A 26,413-nucleotide genomic window follows, 5' to 3' on the forward strand; every position below is an offset into this window, starting at 1 on the left:
ATTATATTCAATGTTCTTATCCAGGGAGCAGCAGCTGGGGATCACAGCAACATCACTGATGGAAAGTCTGGCAGTGCAGAAAGCATTTTATTATGAGTTATGGTTTGACTTCTGTAATAACTTGCTGGTCCACCCACCTGATAATGTTTATGTCTCTCCTTGTCATGCCTGTTCCTCCTGTCCTGTTTGTTTCAAGCAGATTGTGAAGCTCCGGCAGCAGCTCCAGTGCTATAAACAAGGAGGACGCTGCAGTAAAGACAAGGACCGACTCTCTCCCCTCAAGTACAACGCCATCACCCTCACCGCCCTCACCAGTACTACCAGCCACGCCTCCACAACCAGCCACATTCAGGTAGTGCACTGCCTGGAAAATCTTTACCAGTGTCCTCAAATAGGTAGCTAGGCTGATAATAAATGTTTAATCAAATGCTTTAATCCCAAACTGGCAAATGAAGGAATGTTTGAATCTGTTTACCAAGTTTGAGGTCAGTACTTACTGGAAAGTAAAAGCAAATCAGGTTTTGGTGTGTAAGCAGAACACACAAATGAATTGGGGTTTTCCATGTTCTGGAGGTTAAGTCACACTGAGCCAGCCATAGCTGCAAACCGCAATTTGGTCAACTTCAACAAACTCATTTTATTTCCTGTAACCTATGACAATAACAATGACAGCATCTTGTTGGTTCAACAGTGTTAGGTCTTTATTGTGAAGCACCCACAGCAGGAAATGTGCATCTGTGCATCAGCAGTAGAACACAGACATGAACACACAAATGAAACTAAACTCAAAACCACAGATTCTTTTAGAAACCACAAAAGCACTGACAGAAACAGTCAGCAGCGCATAAACGCATACTTTCTACTATTGTAAATACATCCACTTACATTATATCATATTAGAAAAAGCTTCAGATATAAGAAGACATTTTTTTCAATGAAATACCTAGTGTGTACGTGTACACCCGTGTGTTTTGCAGCACTTTTCCATGTCGAAGTCGGCCCAGATGCCGCTGTCCAACATCACAGTGCCAAAGCCCTCCATTTCCAGGGTACCCAGCAGCATGGAGGGCATCAACCATGAGCTGGAGAAAGTCTTCATCAAAGACAATGGAGAGAAGGAAGAGCTAAAGGTGGGGCTTTTTTTTATTTCAGTTCATATAGGAATGGAGTTTTATCAGCTGGTGTATCAGTAAACTTGTATGTTACTCTAACTCTGATTATTGTACTGATTTCTTCCCTGCTATCCATCTCCTGTTGGACTCTTCAGTCCCTGGAGGTTCCTGATGGGCGACGGGCACCCTTCCCCCCACAGCAGCGTAGCAGCAGCACTCGCAGTGTGGACACCCAGACTCCCTCAGCCCCCGGTCGGTCCAGCAGCTGCTCCAGCCTGTCGCCCTGCCCCTCGCCTGCCTGCCCACCAGGATCACATGACGGCAGTCCTTACTCCACAGAGGATCTACTGTATGACCGTGATAAAGGTGAAAAACATCAGCTTATTGTAGAAGCTTTGACACGAAGGGCGGCTGGGGTCAGTGTTGGAGTAGGCTGTCATAAAAACATATTTCTGGTGGATCTTAGAAAACTCTGCAACTTGAGCAAGGAATCCAGGGCAGACTGAATTGGTGAATGTATGTCTACTTTTTCACGTAGTATCCACCCTGCAAACTTTTTTAGATACCACAGCAGTGATTTCCATTGCCTCTGTTATGTTAACTCTTGTAGCCTATATTCTGCAAGTAGGAGGCACATTGCTAGATTTCAACATTGTCGAAGAATGTGTTTCCTACAACAAGGCTGAATGCATGCTAACTTTAATTAGTGTGCTGCTTTTGGCTATTTAAAATATGGACTTTTTATGAGAAGTATTATGGCACAATCCGTTGAGACCTGGGATAGTGGGCTGTGATGCACTTGATTCTCATTTAAATTAAATATGCTCACATTATGACAACACTTAAAGGAACAATTTTCTCCTGAGACATGTAGTACAGTTGAGTACATTATAGTGCAATACAGTGAGTACAATGTTTTTGCTGATAGTTAGGGTTCCTCTCGCTAGCTCTGACAAACTTTAATTGTGGTGAATGTGCACAGAACATTGGTCAATATTTAAAGGATATGGTTCAAGGTGTCATTCAACAACAGAGGATGTGGGAGGTCACTTACTCTGTTCATAGATGGCCGTTCGAGTTCATCCAGAGCAGACAGATGGTTTGAAAGAGTATAAAAGAATCCATCTACCTCAAACTGTAACAACCGTCTTTGAACAGAGGAGATGGCCTAAGACATTACTTATCACCCACTTACAATGCAGTACTGAGTTCTCTCCCGAGGCAGCTTAACAACCATTCAAACCTGGGCTTACCTAGTACTAGCAACCCACATGATGGCAGGTTATGTCAACAACCCACACGTGGTCCTAAAGACTCTGTCACTCAGAGCTCACACATGTCCTTAAAGGAGAACTTCGGTCGATTTAAACATGCAGCTTCATTGCTCTAGCTACCCTTGACTTGCCAGTACGGAAGACGCGAACAAATTTGGTCCAGCCATTACAGAGCTCCGTGAACGGAGACTTCGCATTGAACGCTAACAGCATGGGGTCAGAACTTTACACTGTGTTTTAAGCGTCTTAACATGCTCCACATCTCACACCAAAAGTTATGCAACATCAGCAGACACCTTAGCACACAGCACTATAGCGTATATGACTCAAACTGAATAAAAAAGTAGTTAAAACAGTGTGTTTGTGCAAGGAGCTACTTACCTGTTTGTTGACATCGGCGTCTTCCGGTAGCTAGACTAAACTAGCTGATCCGTCGAGCGTGCATTTACTCCCTCACTGGCGGAGACGGAAACGTAATCCAGCATTTTCGTGTTTCTGTTCATAATGTACATGTCCATGTTACAGCCTGTCATGAGCCATGAGCCTTACAATAGCCTGTTAAGCCTGTTAAGTGCACACTCGATGGATATGCTAGTTTGGTCTAGCTACCGGAAGGCACGGATGTCAACAAACAGGTAAGTAGCTCCTTGCACAAACACACTGTTTTAACTACTTTTTTATTCATTTTGAGTCATACACGCTACAGTGCTGTGTGCTGAGGTGTCTGCTGATGTTGCATAACTTTTGGTGTGAGATGTGGAGCATGTTAAGACGCTTAAAACACAGTGTAAAGTTGTGACCCCATGCTGTTAGCGTTCAATGCGAAGTCTCCGTTCACGGAGCTCTGTAATGGCTGGACCAAATTTGTTCGCGTCTTCGGTACTGGCAAGTCAAGGGTAGCTTGAGCAATGAAGCTGCATGTTTAAATCGACCGAAGTTCTCCTTTAACGACTGTGTAAGGACACTCCCACACAGAGTTTAAAAGCCTGAGGTGAGAGGTGAAACATCTTCAAGAGACTAAAACACGTCTGGTTGCCTATGATAACAGCACTTTAAGTGACCATGACCATGGCCGATGTAAACAACAGCAACAAGATGATAATGGTAACATGGTGAGCATCTTCACATTAAAGGTTTGATATCAGTTACTGTCCATCCACTTTGTGATCACATCATTGATGCTTGTTGTTCACATCCAGGGAGAGTCCTCCTCTTCTCATCCTGCTGTAGTCCTTCATCCGTCAGCATAGACCATGGTTCGCCCGACAAGTGCAACAGCATGGTCCTGGATGTTGTGGTGGAGACAGCGCTCTGAAAAGATGTGGAAACAGTAGTCACAGATTTCTCGTTGTTTGGCAAGCCTGAGTCACATTTGTCAGTTTCCTTTATCTGTGACGAGACATTAGCCAGGAGCAGCCTTAAACCATGCTGGATTAGCATGACTCCTATCCAAGCACCAGTTGTCTACACATGTGGCCACAGGGCTGAGAACCACAAACAGGTTAGGGAAGTGTTGGTTTTGGACTTTTTGGTCCTTTGTTTGTATTTGTTGATGATACAAACATATAGAAAAACACTAGACATTTAATACATATATATAGAAGACTGCACTGAGCTCCCTTCCTTTGCTCTGACCTCTGTTATGGTGTCATTGCTCTCACAACCAGCTCTCCTCTTGAAAGATCAGAAGGTGAACAAAATGTCTTAAGCCTCACATCATCAGTTTAACAGAAGATCTGCCTATTGTGAAGCCGGTAAACTGTGGCCTTAATCAGTCACTGTAGAAATTGGTAAGTCGACAATATGTAGACGGTAGATTTGTGTCTGAAGAATCTCCACGGACTGCTGTTCAAATCAGTACCTCAGTGGGATAAAAAATGTAAGGTCACAGTAGAAACAGTGTGGATTGTTGCTGTGCATCTACTCTGTGAGTAGAATGGGAAAATGATAACGATGTTTCAATAACGCTTCAAACTATGCCTCCAGTGTCTCTGACCCTGTATCTCTGTGTTCACAGACAGTGGAAGCAGCTCACCACTGCCCAAGTTTGCCTCCTCACCAAAACCCAACAACAGTTACATGTTCAAGCGAGAGCCTCCAGAGGGCTGTGAGAAGATTAAAGCTTTTGAGGAGATGAGGTAAAGACCGTTTCATACTTGTGTTCAATTTAAACACCTCTCGGCTGCCTCACTGACGCTGCATGTGTGCCTCCACAGCTCCAGGCAGTCCACATCTGCATCAGTCCCCCTGTTCTCCTGCCCCGACAAAAACAAGGTCAACTTCATCCCAACGGGCTCAGCGTTCTGCCCTGTCAAACTCCCCGGCTCCCTGCACCTCACCCCAGCCTCGGAGCCCGAGGAGGACGAGGACAACGCAGGCTCCGCCTCAGAGCTCCAGGGGGCCACGTCACTCTACGGTGCCCCCACTCAGGTCTCCACCAGCACCAGCACAGACGACCCCCCGGAGGAGCCCGGCTCACCTTCAGAGACTGCAGACCCCCAGACAGACAGCCCGGCCATCAGCTAGACCTGAGCAGAGCTGGCCTCTGGCTCCAGAACCATGCTAGCGACCACCGAACATCACCACTGACTGTCCCACCAACACCTCCCTCTTGCTCTGCCAGGGGAGCCTCCGTCTCTCTGTGCTGACCCCCTTCAACCCCCCTATCTCTGCATGACGTAGCAACAATGTCCCGAATAACCACCACCGCCACCACAAAAACTCGCCACCTTAATGTTCTGTCCTGCATAACGTCTGAGCTGTCCTTGGCAGGGAAGGACCTGATGGTTAAAGGTTTCATATGCAGACATCGGAGGGAAGAGTGGAGCACTATGGATGGGGGGAGGGGCATGCATTATAAACTGGTAGTATATTTCTGATTAAATTATGTGTTGTGTTCTGTTTCAACATTCACAGTATGAATAAGCTCTCTAAACCTATATATATATATATATATATACACACACATATATCTCTATGAAAAGAAAGAAAATGCTTGTTAAAAAAAAGTGTATTGCTGTGTTATGTATGGAACCGGAAAAACAGCTGTACTATTCAGGATTCTGTCTACACTATCCAGGTCACATTGTTAAGCCTCTCTAAAAACATGCAATGAGAGAAGAATTCGGCAAAGAGAAAAAAAAGAAACACAAAATGGCCTCAAATTGGTTGCACAGTGTCTGCATCTGGCCTCGCTTCAGGTATTTCACAATCAGAGTCTATACTCAGGTAATTTGGAATGTATGTCCATACAAATATCTGCAGCTTGACAAAGCAGAACAGATTCATTGTCATTTCTTCATGTTTTTTTTGTTGTTTTTTTCATTCCCAGACAAATCATTCCTTACTGTTCTAGAGTCCAATCTGAGACGGGGCTCATGAAAGCTGCAGAGGCTAAAGGGTTGAGGTAGTGGGCATCCCCTCATGGTTGCCTTCTGACTTGTCCTGTGATGATGTATGGACCACACACACTGTGACTGATGGCATTACTGGCTGTGTGTGTGTTGATGGAAGCATGCTGGACAGAGACTCGGAGGACGTTCAGTGGGTTTTCCGTTACTTGAGCCTGAAGATGATGTGTGATTGGCTCTCCTGAGCCCGTTGACAGTGGACCAGTAGTGGACGAGTCTGCAGCCCCGTCACATGAAGATACAATCAAACTGAAGCATTTGGTTCAGGTCCGGTTGGTGGTGAAGTTGTACAAACATTTTTCTAAAGGGTAGAAATAATGTTGTTTTGATAATTATCTCAGTTTTCTAAACCAAAGAAGCATTTTTATATGAAACTTAAGCAAACTTTATCAAGAGTAGAGCCCGAGCCATACTGGATTCCTGAGGATATATACCGTATTGACTCGAATATAGGACAAGGTTTTTTTCGATGAAAAATACTGTTAAAAAGTGGGGTCGTCTTATAACCGGGGTCTAACCGTTGACACATGCTGATAGTTGTCTGGGGTCGCTACACTACCACAACGGCAGACAGCGCCAGCTTATTGTAGAGACGTCACTAGCCCTTTTTACACAGCTTATCTACTTTAACTCCGGAGCGGTGGTTCGCCAATTCTCCACCGATGGTGATTCACACAGAGCGAAGCATCTCCGCCGTACCGCCGTGTAATTCACATAGAAAGCCGGCACTGCGGCTCCTAAAGAGGCTTGACGGTACATGTCATGTTGATGACATCGGTGTTTCCCTGGTGTCTCCCGTCAATCTAAACCCGCGGACAGTTTATAATCATATGGATGCTGTTATAATGTGTAGTGATTGAGATATTGACCCACCAAACATCTTGGAAAGTGACGAAGTTACCTTTTTTGCGCTAAATTACATAATTAAAAATCACCATCAGTTAACAGGTCGCTGCCTGACTCTGTCACTCGCAGGGACGGAGGCTGTTTTGTGGGGCAAAGTTCCCTGAAGTCTCGGTCGGGAGGGCTGACGGTCGCTGTGATTTATTTTCATCACAAACATTCCGTGAGTTAAAGTTTGTCACTGAGAAACGAAACGAAGGCATGCCCATTACCAGAACTATCATCCAGCTGAAAGTCTTTTTTTTTGTAAGATTAGTCTTAAAAAGAGGGGTCGTCTTATAATCAGGGTCGTTCTATATTTGGGTCAATACAATATATGTTAAAAAAAAGATATATAGAGACAGATTTTTAAGATCTGGAACGAACATTTTTCACAAGAATCCCTTTTAATCGAAATTTTTTGATAGTAGGATAGAGCATCACAGATTAAATTCAGAATTTTTCCCGTGTTGAGGTTATTGTGAATCTCAATTATAAAAGCCTTAGCCCCATGACATGGGCTCGGGTCAGACTCTAATAAAGACATGATACATTTTTTTTGTAATGAACAAAATATACACAGAGGAGTGATTTTTTTTATTTTTTTTGTCCTGACTAAGCTTTGTGACAGGGGAGCAGTAGGGCACTGTTGATATAGAAGAAAGATTCAGTAGGTACATTATTTAGCACCTTACTTTGAATCTAAACATGATTTTTATTTGAAGAAACTGAAATTCTAAAATGTTAAACGTTCTAGCACAATAATGTTACCTAAATCAAGTACAGCCTAAGCCTAACCTTGATTGGCAAAATTATTATTTAAAGCTGCATTAATCATTATTTTTTATAAGCAAGTAAAAGGGGTCACACGGAGAACTTTAGTTTCAAAATTGCAAATTGCTGCAGTTCTACAGAGCTTTTAGCATCTTACTATTTTGGCTTCATGGTCCACAAACCCCTTTCTGAACACTACCTGCCAATATCCAGATAGCACTTACACACAGTTAGTGTCTAACTGAGTGAGTATTTAGCCTGAGATATTTCTCAGGAGCTGAGAAGCTAAACTAAAGCTAAAGGTAAAATGAATACCGGACATTGTCTGGTGGACACAAACACAACTCCAGATTGATTCAAATGTTTTAACTGTGTACTAACACCTTTGCCGTATATGGTATATGTAAGTAACAGTAAAGGTTTCAGCTTGTTCTGCTGCCCCCAAGTCACCTAAAAGATGTACTGTTCAGCTTTTGAGTATGCATTTATGCTCTCTACCTGTTCTATTGGGCACTGTTGGATCAGTACCAGGAAAGCATCAAGGCTCTGATGGATACAACCACATGGTTTGCACAAGCTATAAATGAAGTTTAGCCATACAAGATGAATGTTTGTACACCTTTTAACCCCCAACCTGCCGATCCAAACTTCGACTGTTCGGATAATCTGCATAACTGCTGTCCCATTAAATGCATTCCATGAGATTATAGCATCTGAGACATAAATAGACTCATGCTGATTCATTCCTAAAATATCTCTCAGACTTTTTGGTTTGATCAATGTAAGAGACTAGCTACAGTACTAAGAGATGTTTGGTTGCAGATACAGAGTCGCCTTCATCTGTTTTGATGCACAGATAAAAGGATCAAACTGGCCTGCCTCCCTCTCACTGTCTGTCTGTTATTACTGAGTGTTGTAGGCACACTGATGCTACCACTAAGCAACAAAACCCTTCTGAACATCTCATGTATCCTGTGCAGATCACCATCCTCTAGGCTGTTAAATGAGCATCTCCCTGCCCAAGTGTAAATGATCCACAACTTTCATTTGCAAGAGTGAAATATAACCCACATTTGTTTTGATATCTGGTGTGCTTGTGGAATTCCGGCATTGGCGCTCCATTCATATTTTGTATATATGTGGCTTTTAAAGAGGCTCAATGCAATGTTGTGGTTTCTTAAACATTTCAGCACCTTAATCAAGAGCTATGGCTTTCCCAATGTCCCACATATACTTGGCATTGGTAAACTAGTTGTGTGCAATAATAGGATAAAAAAAAAAGAAAAAAAAAGAAGGTGTCGTCCTCCCGGATGTTGTCCGTTCTTTGACACGAGCATCTCATCTCACATTACTTTGGTTATGAGCATGGGGGCTGGATCAGCAAGTAGTTTGTTGTTAAAGCCATCAACTGATACAAAACCAGCACTGAGAGTGACCAGAGCACATCACTGGCAGGTCAGAGTGTTCATCAACTCACCACATGATACTCCTTGTGTAACCTGCAGTGTCAAAGTTCATGCACAATGGCAATAAAAAAAAAAAATATTGGTTGTTTTGTCCACTTTTTAGTGTGTGTATATCAGGGGAGGGAGTCCGCTAGCATCGCTACTGATACCGCAAGAGAAAGTACAGCGAGTGTACCAACTAAGATCCAGCTGATTCACTCATGGTGCGTTGAAGGTATTAAACATTTTCAACTGTACGTAAACAAAGACTGATGGGAATGTTATTCATTTTCATGTATTTGGTCATAAATTAAACTACTTGAGAAACTGAACCAGATGATGGCACAATTCACTAAAGTGATCACAGTTAATCTTGTGGACGGCTTTAGTAGTTACGTTTTTGAGATTTTTGTTTTTGCATCTCAGATAAAAACACATCTTTTTTAGTGAACACTCTTTTTTTTTTTTTTTATTTACAATTTTTATTCGATGCAAGGTACAGTACACATTTGAAGGATCCAGTACACTTGTTAAAGGAAGTAAATGTTTGTCAAAAGAACAAAGTCAAACAGTGGCGTATTGAGTGTTGTCAGAACCTCACAGAACAATTTATCACTCTCAAAAGTAGAGAACAGTTTTACTACTCCACTTAAACCACAGCCTTACTGAAGAGCGTGTACGACATGTTAGATACCACGATGAACACACCTGTGTTACACAGGTGAAAACCAATTGTTTTTGTTTTTGTCCCCCCCACCCCCCTTTTTCTTAAGCCAAAAAGACAGAAACAAAAATCCAGTAGACATTTGGTAGTCACTTTCCAGCCACTTTTTTTTTAACCCCCTGAACAAAAACAAAAATATTTAGCTAAGATATAGCATAATACCAGCAATGAGAAAAATATATATATATATATATATATATATATATATATATATAAATGAAAATAAAAGACAATCATAATCTTACAAATATGATTTTTTTTCCTTTTTCTTTTTAAAACCAAAACAACAGAAACAAAACCCAGACAGTTGACATTTGGTAGTCACATGTCTAATACTGTATTATTAACTCTGTAGTGCTTTTTCTTTTTTTTTTAAATTACCCCCTAACAATAAATTATTAGTTAAGATATGGCACAATACCAGCAAGGGAAAAATAATAATAGTAATAAAGAGATAACCTTAATCATCCAAATATAATTTTTTTTTTTTTTTTTTTCCCCTCTTCCCCTCCCTCCTTTCTGAAAGAGGGAAGGGATGGGTAATAGTTAACTTCAATAGAACAGAAGAACATAAGAACTGGGATGTATATTAGATAAACACAAGTTGATTAGAAAATATCAACACATATGGGAGATTGAACTAGCAGTAGTAGGCCTATATTCTTTTTGTGTGTTCAGATAAGGAAAAACCCCAATGTTTTGTTGTTTAATAAGGATCAGTCTGTTGTGTCCCTTTGGTTAGGTCGTCTTTTTTCAACAAAGGAGATCCACTTTGACCATATTTTATCAAATCTGACCATCTGTAGATTAAGTGAGTGTGTGATTTTTTCCATTCGATATGTCGTCAATCGTGTCCATCCATTCTCTCACTGTAGGAGGTTCGGGGTGCAGCCAGTGTCTAGTGATATTTTTCTTAGCTACAGTTACTATGATTATAAAAAGATATCTATTAGTGTTTCCAGTAATAAAATCTGATTTGCCTAAGATAAAGGTTTCAAATTGGTTGGGTATCTTTATATGAAATATCTCCTCCATTGTTTTATGAACCTCTGACCAAAAATTCTGCAATCCGGGGCATTTCCAAAATATATGCCAATGATCTGCATCTCGACCTCCACATCCTCTCCAGCATATGGGGTCTTTCCCTGTGTAATGAATTTTCATCTTTGGAGTAGTAAAAAATCTTATCAAACACTTCCACGCAAATTCCCTCCATGTGTGTGCACTTGTGCATCTCCACAGAATTTCGCAATAGTTAAGCCATTCTTCTTTGGTTATGTCAAGTTGTCCTTCTTTTTCCCATTTATTTTTTATATATTCTGTAGTGTGTGGTTTTTTTGTTAGGAGGCCTCTGTACAACCTTGAGATGGCGCCTTTAATTGATTCGTTTGAGTATGACCTCAAGAATTCTTTTAATATTGCATCTCCCATGTCTACGGGGAGTGTTTTGTTGCATTTATCAAAATAATTACGAAGTTGCAAGAATCTGTAAAAGTCCTGCTGTTCTAAGGAGAATTCTCTCCTTAGCGTTTGGAAGTCTTTTAGTATTCCTTTATTTGTAAGTGAGTAGAATGTTGAGATCCCTATGCTTGTCCAGGTTTTAAATCTGAGGTCTAATTGGTTTGGTTTGAAGTCAGGATCATATGCGATCCATCTGGGAGAACTTTTTCTACTCGTCTTGCGAGAATCGATGTGTATAGTTTGTAATCAATATTGAGAATTGAGATTGGTCTGAACGAGCCGCATTCTAATTTATCTTTTCCCTCTTTGGGTATGACTGTTATAGTGGCCTCCGTCCATGTTGGGGGAATTTTCCCTTCTTTTAAAGCTTTATTGAATATATGAAGGAGGTATGGTTTTAGTTCGGTCCTGAAGGCTTTGTACCATTCAGATGAGAATCCGTCTGGTCCGGGTGACTTGTTGGTTTTTAGTCTTGATATGGCTTTGTCTAATTCTGCTTCTGTTATTTCTGCCATTAATTCATTATTTTGCTCCTCGTTTAGGATAGGTAAATTAAGAGAGTTTAAAAATGTTCTAGTATTTTGTTCTTCCTCTAATCGTGATTGAGAATATAGTTCTTTGTAATATTTTTGAAAGGCTGATTGTATTTCTTCTCTTTTATATACCAGATCTTTTGTAATTGGATCCCTGATTTTGTGAATAGTGCTGTCTGCTTTCTGTTTTTGTAGTTTTCTTGCTAACAGCTTTGCGAACTTTGAGCCCGTCTCATAGTATTTCTGTTTTGTGAAGAACATTTTTTTTTGCGTTTCCTGGGTGTACCAGGTGTTTATCGCCTTCCTGATTTCTTTTGGTTGTAACACAATATTCTGATTTGAGTCCTTTTTGTGTTTTGTTTCAAGCTCCTCCAGTTCTCTAGTTAATTTTGCTAGACTTTCTTGTCTTTCTTTCTTTTTTTTTGTACAATATGAGATTATTTTCCCCCTGAAGACAGCTTTAAGTGTATCCCATACAATGTCTGAGGTAACTTCATTATTGTTGTTTTCTTGTAAAAACTTTTCTATTTCTCTTTTTATTTGTGTTTTAAATTGTTGATCATTAAGGATACTGGAGTTTAGTTTCCATAATGTATTTCTTGGGCTGTTGTTTATATGAACTGTTAACAGGATAGGGGCATGATCTGATAAGTCAATATTTCCATGCTCACACTGCTGTACTCTATGGCGGTCCCTCTTATAAATGAAAAAGTAATCAATTCTCGAGTACACGTCGTGTGGGTTAGAATAATGAGTGTAGTCTCGTTCTGTTGGGTGAACATCTCGCCATAGGTCAATCACCCCAAGTTCTGACATGAGAATCTTAATTTTTTTATGGGTTGAGGTTTGTGTAAACATTTTGGAAGAGTCTAGCCTTGGGTTAATTCGAATGTTCCAATCCCCTCCACAAATAAGAATGCCTGTTGCTTCTGACATTAAGTCAAATATTTTCCTATAGATTGTTATATTACTGCCGGGGGGGATATAAACGTTCAGTATCGAAACTTCAGTGCCCTCTATTTTCCCTGAGACCAGTGAGTATCTCCCTTCTTTGTCTTTAATCTCCAGGGTCTTCTCAAAGGGGAGTCTTTGGGATATTAGGGTGGCTACACCTCTTCTATGACCAGATTTGTATGATGAGTAGAACACTTTTGAAAAACCCAGCCTCCCAAGTTTCTCATGTTCAGTTGAGCTCAGGTGTGTTTCCTGTAACAGTGCAGTGTGTGCTTTTTCTTTTTTCAGTTTACTCAGAATCTTACTTCTTTTCACTGGATTCAGAATTCCATTTATATTATATGAAATAATCTTAAGCACCGCGGTCGGGTAGTCGTGATCCACGAAGAAGCGGGTGTTCTTGTAATACACTGCCTTTTTCTGCCAGGCTCTGCGGATAACTTCTTCCGTGACTCTCGTGAACTTTGTGATTATGCACCGGGGTCTCGCCTGTGGATCCTCCGGTGCAGGTGCTTGGCTCCGATGTGCTCGTTCGATCCTGAGTCCGGGGATATCCAGTGTATCACTCAGTAGTTTCTCCAAAAAGGCGCACATGTTGTCTCCCTCCTCCTTCTCAGGTATGCCGTGTATCCGGAGATTATCCCGGCGGGCCTGCCCCTCCTGGTCCGTTAGCTTAGCCTCCATGCTAGCCTGGTGTTTCATTAGCTTTCTCATTAATGTAGCCATGGCCTGCAGTGCGGTCTCGGTTTCTTCGATCCTACCCTCAGCCTCCTCCAGTCTGTTGTTGGTGCTGTGCAATTCCTGCTTAATCTCCGCGAGTTGTTGGTTGTTGTCCCGTCTGAAATCCCTTATCTCGCTCAGAATGGAGTGCAGGGTTGCGTCTTCTGCTTCATTTTCCCCGTGTAGCGTTGGGGAGCTACTTCGGCTAGGCTTAGTTAGCGGAGGCCATTCACCCTCATCTCCTACCGCTACGGTGCTTCTGGTCTTCCTATTAGTTCCCTTATTAGCCCTATTGTCCACCATATTTGTTTCAACTCGTTGTTCAGGGTATTTTCCACTTTTTAGGGCTGTTTTCTGTGTCGGTCGGGGAGCACCAAAACTAGGCTGCCATCTTGCTCTGCGTGACCCCGGAAGTCCCAGTGAACACCCTTTTTTATGATAACATTGTTCAGTGAACATATCTGGATGGTAGTCACACAGATGGCGGTGCAATCGTTGGTACTCAGGGCAGATACTTTCATTTCAGGAGGTTCTGCAGGTGGGCATCTGTTGTCTTTGGTTTGGAATCCACAGTGTTTCTACCCATTCCAGTGAACTTTTTTTTAATGGGAATGTAGCCTTCAGCCACAGTGACAGATTTAGGTTGTCTCACCAGAAGACAACAGGTGAAAACACAGCTCACAATATGTTTCATTTAACAACAACTGATGCACCACATCTTCCACCTAATATCTGCAATGAGAAGGGGGAGAGGTCAAGTTCCTCATTCAGGCTGCTGCCTCTCTGTGGTCCAGTCCTGACATGCCGTGTAAGGCCTGAAGCCCTGGAGCCTCAAGGCTGTAGCTGACACAACCTGGAAAGTGTTTGAGTGAGTTAAAGTCGCAAGAAGCCGAACTGCTAGAGATAACACAAGGACAGTACTTTGACATGGCTAATGTAAAAACAACGGTGGCATTCTAGTAGAGTAGGCTTAACTGATTGATGTTATTTATTTATTTATTTTTACATTTCTGTTTACAGTATGTATACACAAGACTACATGATATGTCATGTCATATGTCAACTATTGATATTTACAGATATTAGACCATGTAAGCCTAGCTGCTTCCCCCTACCTCCAATTTTCTATGTAGTTAGTACTCTTAAGTCCTTCTGGCATCTTCATCCAGGATCTCACCAACCTGTGAGCTTTTTTTCCATCATTTTTTGGCCCTTTCATCCCAAATGAGACTACATATGAACAGTGCAGTTTGCTGGTTGCCATACATGTTTGCTATGGTATAATAACATGGAATTATTGATGTTCCCGAGGGACTTGCAGGGTTGAAGGACCTCCAGAAGGTTCAGTGTGTTGGCTGGTGTGTTTACCCAGTTGTAACCTTAATGTTCCTTTCAAAGACTAAAAAAATATCTGTGCAAGTCTGCAGAAACAGTCGGAAGTTGATAATCTACAATAGCATGATCAAGTGCTGAGGAAGATTGTGTGAATCAAAAGCAGGATCAGTGATTCTCCAAGTATTTTTATCTCTCTGCCCTTACATACATGCAAAACACACAAACAAAAACACTTGCAGTGTTTGCTGGAAACTAATCCTGGTGTGTTTTGCAGGTGAGAAAATCTCCCAATTCCCAATCGACAGGTCAATATTGTTATGACATTCTTTTCATATATATTTTAATTAAACTATATAGCCTCTAGCTGTAAGTGTTCTACATTCTGAAATCGAAAACTGAATCTTATTGTGACCTCAAAAGTCAAACTGAATTGTGGATTTGGAGAATCAATAATACCGTTACTAAATGTGTGGTGACTAGTCAACTATGCAGATACTAGATTGTATACAATGAAATATAATAATACATTTATAGCTATGAATTAAAACGTACATGTAGTATAAAGATGTCAGTTATTGTTAAACGTCCTATTACAACCCTTTTTGTGGCATTTCTATTACTCTGCCCATTTCAACACTTCTAATATTTTATTGCCCTTTTTACATGAATTGGTTATAAAACAAGCCTTTAATTCTAAGCAATTTAAAAAAAAAAAAAAATTGGTTTGGTTAATTGGTTAAGGCTCACTGTTTTTTTCTAAAACACACACCTTGCAGTCAAGGTATGGAACATGCATCGTTTGACATGCAGGAGTGTAACCCTCCAGTGGATGGCAGTAGATGACCACAGTATATCTTAAGCTGCATTCATTCTGACCAAACTAAAATGTCATAAAATACATTTTTTATTTTTTATTTTTTATCTGTAAACAGATGAAATAATTGTTCTCTTCTCCTCTTATGTCATGTCAAAACCTCTACCTGTCCGGTCTGAGTGGTTCAGTAAACATGTTCGGTATTACAGTAAAATACGATACTAAATACATTCACATTTTTTTGGCATAAAATCAGAACAGGAAATAGAAACGTCGCTTTGCGTGACAGGAGAAACAATACACTGAATTAATTTATTTCTTACAAGAAAACGTTGTTGGCCCTGTTTCAACTGCTAATCGGCTTTGTCACAAACTTGATTCTCCGTGCTAATCTCAACCTCCCAGCACATCCTAACTGGGCACATAGAACAAAGGTAAGACTCTTTTAAAATCAAATTACGGTGGAAAAAGCCTCTTGTAATCCTCTGTTTTCCAGCCGTCTTAGCAATGCTACTGTCTCCCCATTCAGATGCAACACCATGCAAAATGCTAATCCATATTTATCAAAGAGAAAAAAGATAATGGAACACATCAAATCTGCTTCCCGCTGCTCCAACACACACGTGCGACATGCGGCTGTAGGAACACATTCAAAGTGCACAATGCTGTCACACAGGTTGGCTTGCCCTTCACTTCCCGGCCAATCAAGCCTTTAAATTAGTGGGTAGTTAGTGAGAGTTGTCCCCAATCAGAGCCCTCTCATCCAGCCAATCAGCCCTGCAGCCGAAGCAGAGCTCGAAGGTTAAACGCACATTTCCACAGCGCTCTGCTCTTCCGACTGGATCTGAATAGGAGATTTGTTGTCGGTTTTGTTGTCATTACCTGCTGGTTTTGTTCATACACCAACAAAAGCAAAGATTAAAAAGCCAAGCTGCACACACTTCCTCAGAAGCAAAATGGTTTTAAAGTTGAGTGTTTTTGTCCAGAACAGAGAACATGCATGTCAAAGCTGGGCAGAAAAAACAGTGGTGGACATTATGTCCAATGTACTCCCATAGTCAGAGGTGGGGTTGCAGAGACTAGATATTTTAACCATTTGTCCAAGATATCTAAAATGACATTTCTTTGTGATTGCTACTCATTTAAAAGGTCCAGTGTATAGAATTTAGCGGAATTATTAGAAAAAATGAAACAAGATTCAGAATTATGCTTTCATTGGCGCATAATCACCTGAAACTAAGAAAATCGTGGTGTTATTGTTCCCTCAGAATGACTCTTTAATATCTACTGTTCATATCTACCATGCTGCACTGCCATGTTTCTACAGGAGCCCAAAACATGAACCAAGAGCCAGACAGATTTAATACTGGCTCGAGAGACAACAATTCACATTCATGTTTTTAGCAGCCACTCCAGGGGAAAATTAAATTTGGGGGTGTTCAGTTGGTTGCAAATTTGCAACCACACCTCACTGGACCTTTAAATGGGTGTTAACTTTCTTCCTCCTGGTTGTCAAAACTGTTAAATTTACCCGAAAAATATGGAGCGCAAGACCTCAGCGCTCTCAGTTCAGTTTGGACTTTGGGTTCATTCATATACATGATTGAGGAGTTTGATCGTAACACTAACACTGAATCTGAGGGCCGGGACCTTCCACTGGGTACATATACCTGAGAAATCTCATCAAAGGGATAACCAGTGAATAAATAGATACTAAAAAGTACATTTTTCTTTCAATTTTTCTCAATTTTTTTTCCTTGCTTTCATAAAAATGCAATACCCTCAAATTAAATGAGGGCCATTCCAGAAAAGAAAAAAAATCCAGAACCATCCTGGAAAATGTAACCTGGCTTATGACCCTTTATCTGTCAAGGAGCTACAGCGACCCATTAAATAGTATTAGTAATAGCAATAGTACTTACACTTTTTCACTTTTTTTTTTACTTTATCGACGGTGATATGTTGTGGTTTCTTTCTTGTGACAAATGTCCTTAATGTAAGTCGCTTTGGACAAAAGCATCTGCAGAATGCCCTAAATGTAAATGTAAATAGTATATGCTTGCACACATTCTTATTAGAATACTTTTGCAATACAGTGCATTTCTATTACACCTTGCAATCATCACAAAAAATATGCTGCCTTCAAGGTTCAATGTATGAGATTTGGAGCATTGATAAAGCAGCAAACAATTATTTGCTAAATAAAGATCTAGTGGAGGGATGGCATCCTGAGGAAACAATGACATCACACTCTATGTGTGATGTCATCGGAGCTTTTCCTGTTCTTTGGTGTGATAATATTAGTGCATTAAAGCGCCTCTGGACAAAGATAGTTGATTGTTGAGTTTTACTCGCAGGTGCTGTCTATTCAGGGAGCTGTTCCCCTTTCTGCTGGATTCTTTAGTGTTTGATTATCCATGTAAGGTGGGTAAAGGTAGCCGCAAGGAGGTCATGGTTGTGGCCACCTGCAGAAAAACATAGCAAACAGGCTCAAGTTTGGTTCAACATGGCACCGAAACCTAGCTAAGCAGAGACAGACATGCTATAAAGTTTAACCCCCCCCCCATTTAAATGAGTGTATTCCCTGTGTGACATGAACTGAGTCTAATGTGTCAAATCTGTCAAATATTCAGTACAATGCTGAAGGAGGCTTTTGTGAAGGTGGAGGAGCAGGCAGCCTGGAGACGGTGGCCGGCAGAGTGGACAGACTGTCAGATTCAGCTCTTTTGTGTGTCCGTTTTGTCTCATGGGTCCATTGTGGAGGCTGGACAGGCTGATCCCCACCACGAGGATCCAACCGTCCTCCCTGCCTTGTATGCATGTCAGCCTTCCCCTTTTCCCTGAGAGGGATTTCATTGTCATCCCCCCCCCCCCCCCCTTCAAATCAGACTCCTTGAATGCTACACTGATCAAGGAAAAATAATCAACTGCCCTTTTGTTTTAGCAGCCATTTAAACAGGACAAAAAAAACTTATGGTAATGAAGCCTTATCGTGTGTGGTTCAGACGGTGGGTGTGATGTGATTTGCCTTCCAGTGGTGTGGAGCCGTCCAGCTGCAGCTCCCCGCTGCGAACCGAGGCCTGCAGCCAGCTGACAGAGCTCCAGCACATTCTAATGCTCAAGTGCTGCTGCTGCTTCTTCTTCTGCTGTTACCAAAGCATACAGCTCCTACCTTCAGCACCTGCTCACTGATAATACATGGAGAAAACAAATAACATTCCACTCATCAATTTCATTCCAAGCATTAAATATCATTGTGTTCACAATATTGATAACAATCTTTTATTCACGTCTCTGCTATCGAACCCTGCCTGATTTACAGCAGGGCTGTAGCTAAGGTTTTAGAAATTCTGAGGTCATGAGTCCCCCCAGACACCCCCTACAACTTGCATCATACAAGGTCTCAAATTTGTGATAATTAATAGGACTTGTCTCATTTGATTTATAGATGATGGATGTATGCAGTTAAGTTGCCTGGGAATAAATGTTAGCAGTTAACGTTTCTGCAAACCACAGATATAACTGTAATATATGTATATATGTTCTGTAATTTCTGTAGCATGAAGGTGTTTACAAACTTTCATTTTGTTGAAACTTATGAATCTCTTTATCCATATTTGTATACAGGCTATGTACAATACTGGCAAAAATATGCATCATGTGCATCATGTTCACATTACATGTTTATTAACTGACTTTCACATCGGCTGGTGGAGGAGATGGTAGTGGGAGTCACAGGATACAACTGCCAAATGGGCAGCTGCAGTTGGCATTTTAAAGCATGACACCATTGGATTTTTCTAGGAAAACCCAGGGACATTTCCAGCTGTGTTTGGGGTGACAAAAGTGATATTTTAAAAAACAAAACAATGATGTCTTCTTAAACATGACCAAGTGGAGAGGAGGCTCGTCCATAGAGGCAGAGGAGGTTGGTCCTCCTCTGTTTTTGGGAGGCAAGAGGAAGATCCATTTTTTCTAAGAAAGAGTAACTGGTTGAAATAAATCATTACCAAATCTCAGTATCATTTATAAAATATTATATATATATATATATATATTATATCATTAAAAAAGTTTCTTCTTTGGAAGAAAATCCACCTAAAACGGTTGAACCACGACAGCTGCAGACGGAGGAGACAGAGCAGTCTGTGAGAGGAGCAGGGAGCAGGAAGGTGGGGCTAGAGGAGGACGGAGGGCTTCTGTCCTCCGTGGGAGGGATCTCCTTCCATTCACTCAATGCATTCAGGATTTTTTCATGCTGATCTATGATTGGCTAAGACACGTAAAATGACGCGCTAAGGGAGGACGTTCTCCGTTATCAATCAGCAACCAGAATACAAGATTGACAGCAGGTTGGTCCAATAACAGTTCCCAAATTTCATTCTCACGTTTATACAGCCGTAAACAAAAAATACTTCTATGTACCGTATTGACCGACCCGAATATAGTATTCCGATTAAAATTATGTGAAAAAGTGGGGTCGTCTTATAATCGGGGTCTAACCGTTAACACATGCTGATAGTTGTCTGGGTCGCTACCCGACCGCAACGGCAGAGGGCGCCATCTTATTGTAGAGACGTCACTGACACTGTGGCTGCGGTTATCTGTCAATCACAGCGGAGAAGAAGTGACAGGAGATGAAAAATGGAGAGACGCGGTGATTTTACGGAGCAAAGTGGATCAAGTGTGGCAAGTTTACAGACATCTGAGGCGGAGCTATGATGCTGATTTTAAGATAATGGAGATCAGTGCAGCGGAGGCGCCAAACAACTGTCAGCCAGCCAAGAAATATGGAGTTACGGAGTGTAACGTCCGAAGATGGCGGGTCCAAAAAGATCGTCTGAAAACGCTAACAGTAAGAGAAAAGCTTATCGTGGTCCTCTAAGCGGCCGCTTCCAGGGGTTGACAGGAAGGTGTGTGAGTTTGTTACTGAGAAACACATTTTGGATATCAGAGTCTTTTTCTGAACATAAGTCTTGAAAAGAGGGGTCGTCTTATTATCAGGGTCGTCCTATATTCGGGTCAATATGGTATTTTACAGCTTTCACTGCCCGCCATGCTCGGACAAGAAATATGGAGTTTTCAGCGATATTGGAATCGGTTTCAAAGGAAATATAAGCAAATTTATGATAGAAAAAAACTGTTGGGAGATATCAGAGCGAAGCAGTCAGAAAAATAATTCATAGTTTTCGTTTCGTTCGTCCTGCTGGAGGACACAACGTTAGCGGCACGACCGGGCGATTGTGATGAGTGATGTGTGTGATGTCCTGTGCTGTCGTAAAGTATGTACATTGATTGCTGTGGTAGCACAGTGAGTAGAGCAGGTGACTGGGGATCAAATTCCGGAAGGGGTATACAGTGGTATTTTTTTTGTCTTGTATATTAGCCATTTAATAAAATGTTTTTTAAAGAATTCTTATAAGTCATTGTTTTATTGCTTAGTTTTCATTAAATATAAGAAAGTAGGGATAAGTAGTTGACTTGTATAAAATAACATGACACCGTGGACTGGTTTTTTCTCCTGTCCTCCTCAATTTGTTCAGTCACCAGCCGCCACTGACCAAGTGGTCTTTGTGCCTAAACCTAACCAGAGCATACCTAAACAAATACAGTTGCAACATAAAGCAACATTCACCCTGTGGTTTTGCAGAAAATGTTCTGTGCTAACATGCTGGATGGACGTATGGATGGACTACTACTTTCAAAAGCATCTGTTTAGTTTTTAGAAGTGGTAAGGAAACAATGAGAGAGAAGAATAATAAAAAAACTACTACATATTTATCAAACAAAGATCAAATTAATCCAAATGTTAATGCACTACATATTAATGTTGTTGTACTATAGCAAAAAAAATTAAATGCAATGGAAACAAATACAGCTCTATATTGTTAATGGTAAGCATGCTTACCATTTTGGAAGGATGCCTTTCAACTGGTATAGTATTATTATTATTATTATTATTATTATTATTGATGATAATGATGATTATGAGCATAATGACAGATTATGTTAAAAGTATTAAACAGAGGCAAGAAACATCCAGGACGATGTTGTGTTAGAGACCAAAAATTGCTCTTCCCTAGCAACAAAGCCAGCGGTATAAATACAGATGGTACTTTCCCTTTCCCTCTGCTGGCTGTGTGGTCTGTGTCTAATGGCCAGTGTAGGTTGCAGCCCTGAGTCACTCTTTGGAGTGGAGTGTTTGAGCGAAAGAGTAGGGTGATGACCCTGAGAAGGGCCTCATTTAAATGAAGCTGCTACACAATGTGAGATTACACTCCGGGGTGTGTGTAGGACACGCTCCGCTCATACAGAGCCAAACCAGCCGAGAAGATAAAGATGAGAAAACGCAGGAAAATTACAGCGCACCTTGGTGCTATCACCCCCCGGCAAAGCTGGAGGTGAGAGATAGAACTGTACTAAAAATGCTGGGCAAAGAAGAACGACCTTTCACAATATTATACACAGGCAGCAAGCTGAGCATCAGTATCTGTCCTCCACACCGCGCTCTGCTTAAATGGCTGTTTTTCCTCAATGTCAGCCCACTGACTTCTGCTGTAAAGACACCAAGGAAACTCAAATCAGCATCAGCTTCCTTGAATATTAAAGCCATCATGTTGATGAGATGGAGATTTCATTTTTTTTTTGCAATGGCCTTGAAGGGCCCTGAACACCACATTTATTGATTTTTTAAAGCGAGTGGGGGCCCTAGATGCTTTCGCACTACTCAAGTGTGAACACTACTCATCTCTCCCTTTCCCCTGCAAGCCTTTTCTCGGTCACTTGGGGGCAACACAATCAAATTGTGAACACATACAAGATTCATCTAGTAAGTAGTCTGTCTTTAAGGTGGACTATTTTATAGTACATTTTATTGTAGATTTTTTGTATTTTTATCTATTTTTAATTCATGTGACCATGATAATAATAATGATCCTTATTATTATTATTATTATAAATTTAATAATAATGTTAAATAATTATTTAATAATTGAATTAGAATTACAATGTGTTTCATTTATAGTCTAATGTTAGCTTGCTACTTCTGGCAGTTTTATTAGCGCTTTACAAATCATAAAAGTGTAAAAGTATCATTACATTTTTATTTGCCACGGACCCTTTTTTCTGCAATAATCCAAAGTCTAATTGAAAAATCACCTAGGTCCAGGGAACCCCGGGCGATGCTAATGTCCGTGTTAGCCTACAAAAATACATCCTCCCTGCAGCACTCTATGTCATTGCCAGTAAAGCTGACATGGCGAATATGTGAGCAAACAGTTACTTACACAACAGAGCCAAAATATCCTTTAACTTTATCATCTATTACTCTGTTTTGGTCTCCATCAACTCAGCTAAATGCTGTGCTGTGTTCACCAGCTAGTCTCTGTGTCTGCCTGTTACCTGAGCAGGTAGTGCACATTGGGTTTATGAGAGCTTTGCCACCAGAAACTGTTTCCTTTTGCGGTGTAAAACAATGCTATGAGAGAAGTTAGAGCTGAACTAAACAGAGTTGTGAGACATCTAAATAATAATCTGAAACTCACCACACAGCTTCGAAAAACCAATGAGAGCTGCAGATCGAGCTGATCTCTCTGTTGGTCAAAACTGTAATTATTTAAAAAAAAAAGATACAATTTCAACGTATTCCAACTTCAAAGAGAAACTTTGCACTGTTTTTATGTCTTACACTTATCTGCACTGTTTGGGTGTGTGTACTGCCCAAAATACCACTATCGCACAGTAGTTTTGTTGCTTATTGTATTAGTAGAGACCCTCACAGAAGACTGCTGTGCGGCAGTTGACGTGCTGCTTTCACTGCATGTCCGACGCAGACAGCGTGCTCCCCCGCTGTCTACAGCGAACATTTTATAGCAAAGCTTTTCAGTTGACAGTCTCGTACAATACAAGTCTTTACACCATAGGCATAACAGCTGTACTCCAAATGACCAATATAGACGTATGCTTGGAATGGAAGAGACAGAATGTCAGAAGGAAAGAATGGAAGTACAATGCATTTTCAGACAGGCAGATCAGGGATGATTATGGAGCATTAGGAAAACAGATAATGGTTACAATAACAACGGAAGAAAACCATAGAGGAACACTGAAGATGAACTGCGATGAGGTGATGGAAAGGAGATGTGCAGGCAGTTGTAGTCAGGCTAATGTAAGCCTCACCCTCTGCAATGTCTCTGTCGGGTTCTGAGGTGGAGGGTATTTCAGAGCCCCTTTTTGATAAGTTACAAAACAATCCACTGCAGCTCACAGGAATATCTGTAGACTTAATGATAAAACAGATAACTGGCTGACATGTTTCTGACTAGTTAACCATCATGGATGAGTGCTGCACAGTGATTTAGCGTCTGGGTAGGGTTACTTGCTCACCTGATTTATACAAGGAATCATTGGCAGATTTCCTCTTTGTTGCGTGAAAATAAAAAACTTTCAAAATAATATCCAACGACAATTTGGTAACACCCCTGCAGTGACTCCCTAGGGGTTGCGGACCCCCTGTAGAAAACCCAGGCCTTAGTTCCTCGGTTTAGTGAAAACCCACTAAACTGAATTGTATTCAATATTTCAACAAACATGATATTTTTCAATAGGGATGTATCCATATGTATCCATTTAGCGATTACATCGTTGGACAGTGACAACATCATCACCATACCACATGGTTATTTTGCTTGTAAACCTCATGGATCCAACCAGGGAAATCAGTTTAAATGCATAATTTCCATATCATTCTGTTGTTCCGTTGAACAGCAAAGGGTGCAGTCGTAATACTCAAGAAGACAGACTTGTTCTCATAAGATCTACCCTACTCCAACTCTGATTGTTTGGCTTTGTTGGTTGTGTTCTCTATGCTTGACTTAAAGTGTTAATATAGAAGCTCAAATAAATGGACTCTACTGACCACTCAAAGCACTATACAATACACAACCTGCTTGCAAGTTGGGGTTCAGTATCTTCGCAAGGTTATTTTCACATGCAGCCAAGGGAGTTGGGGTATTGAACCAGTGACCTTCTCATTTCTGGACAACCCACTCTACCTCCTGAGCCAAAACCACCCAGGTAAACCTCTTCACACTGATCTCTTTGGCCTTTCTCTTGGTCTTCTGCCGCTCCAGTCATGGTCACTCTTCCTCCAGAGCCCCTCCTCAGTGCAAGAGTGTCTCTAGGCTTGTAAGGTGGAGCAAACAGGCCTGCTGTCTGCAAGGCAGGCTGCCACCAGGCTGTCTTGTCACTGCTCCGCCACCTGGCCTGTCTGATTCACCTAAGGAGCCCAGAGACACTGCAGCTGCGATAGCCAGCTGTCAGTCTGTTTACCTGCAGGGAAACTATGGCTCACAATCCACTACATCAGCATCAGTTTGTATTTATAAGCCAACTGTAAGAAAATACAACATCAGACAAGACACCAGACAACCAGGTTAGGTGGTTAGGAAATAATGACGTCTCAGTTACCCAGACAGAGATTTTTGTAGCCCCGGTAGTCTGCTAGACAACAACATGGAAGGAGATTGATGGGACCTGTGAGTCCCTCTTCTCCGATTTCCTCCCATATCTCATCCCCCTGGGTGCTTTGTAGTCCCGCTGTACAACCTAAGGGAGGGACGGATTGCCACTGACTGCTGTATTGTTTTACACTTGTACAGAGTCCAATCGTTTATTGCCAAAGACAATTCACAGCTACTTTTTACTTTCATGCTTAGGTCATGGTCGGCTACTTTAAGTAATTCAAGTTAAATATTGAAACAAATGATATACAAATAATGACTGCTGCAAAGACCAGATTTATTATTAGCAGACACTGTTAAAGTCATCTTTTTCTTAGTTTATATATATTGTGATAAATATCAGATCATGGACTATTTATCGTGAGGAAATCATACCATTAGTTTTTTGGTATCATTACATCCTTACTTAATAGATATTAATAGCAACGCAAAATGTGATGAGCTGTGAGCAGAGGTGAGACCCTCTGTGACACATGAACGCCTCATCATCAGACCCTCTACACCAGATGTTCTGGAGCTGTTTGTGTATAGGCAGTGCATCAGTGCAACCCAAGACCTCTATCTCTCCAATCAGCTTGAAGATGACAGTTTCTCCTAATCAGTTAATACAATAATAGCTCGTGGCTGCACATGAATCTGTGATCATACTGCAGCGTGGGGGGAACCGTCAGCGTCCCACTAATTCAGTGATGAATCGGACCAATTGTGTATTTTATGGTGGCTGAAATGAGCCCTGTGGTTGGAGAGGAGCGTGGAGAGGAACAAACCTCTCATAAACAAGCCTTTAGCGACAGATCAGCCAATTCATAGATATATAGGAACGCCATTACCTCCACTTGTAAAACCACGGATGACCTTTAAATATGTGCAGAGCTGGAGATACGGGCCCTGCCTCTGGAAGATTATTATGGATTCTTCTGTTTTTCTCTTTTGCGACAAGCTATGCTATCTGCAGCAATGGAAAATTTTGCCATTTTCTAGCATCTGTCTTTTTTAATACTGCAGCACACCCTTAAGGGGGACTGTAAAATATTCAATCATCACTTGTGTTTTCTGAAATCCTGTTAACCTTATCAGAAGATGAAATGTGATTTTATAATTCAGAGTTGACACTGCATTTAATAATGGGTCAAGGGAGAGAGGGGTTAAGATAGAAAAGAGATATTGATTTAAAGAAGGTACTTCATGCAGAATCAATTAGACAGTTCTATTTCTGTAATGTCTGCGTCCCGGTTTTGTTGCCGGTTGTCCAACAAGAATGGGTGCAATGAAAGATAATTATGTGGGCCTTCATATTAATGGACCCCAGAAGATGATTCCAATGATTTTAATGATCCTCCCCTTGGTGCCGCCATCATTTAAAGTTAAACTGAAATTGAATAGTTTGTTTTTTGCTACAGTGTATATATATATATATATATTTATATATGTATATATATATATATATATATATA

At 41.0% G+C, this 26,413-nt stretch overlaps 1 protein-coding gene and 1 long non-coding RNA gene across 2 annotated transcripts in view; both read left to right on the forward strand.

The window, feature by feature from the left end:
* Nucleotides 1–9,229, forward strand: part of glcci1a (glucocorticoid induced 1a) — a 48,684-nt gene extending 39,455 nt beyond the window's left edge. The window contains 5 exon segments of the mRNA XM_030411521.1: nt 200–352; nt 978–1,130; nt 1,268–1,478; nt 4,404–4,524; nt 4,603–9,229. Coding sequence (XP_030267381.1) covers nt 200–352; nt 978–1,130; nt 1,268–1,478; nt 4,404–4,524; nt 4,603–4,912 — 948 coding nt within the window. The 3' untranslated portion in view covers nt 4,913–9,229.
* Nucleotides 9,230–20,250: 11,021 nt separating this feature from the next.
* The window catches only part of LOC115579435 (uncharacterized), a 36,482-nt gene continuing 30,319 nt past the window's right edge, over nt 20,251–26,413 (forward strand). Inside the window, exon 1 of the long non-coding RNA XR_003983647.1 lies at nt 20,251–20,293. This is a non-coding gene — a long non-coding RNA (uncharacterized LOC115579435). The remainder of the gene's footprint in view (nt 20,294–26,413) is intronic.

The sequence above is a fragment of the Sparus aurata genome, chromosome 3, assembly GCF_900880675.1.
Source record: "Sparus aurata chromosome 3, fSpaAur1.1, whole genome shotgun sequence".
Classification (NCBI taxonomy): domain Eukaryota; kingdom Metazoa; phylum Chordata; class Actinopteri; order Spariformes; family Sparidae; genus Sparus; species Sparus aurata.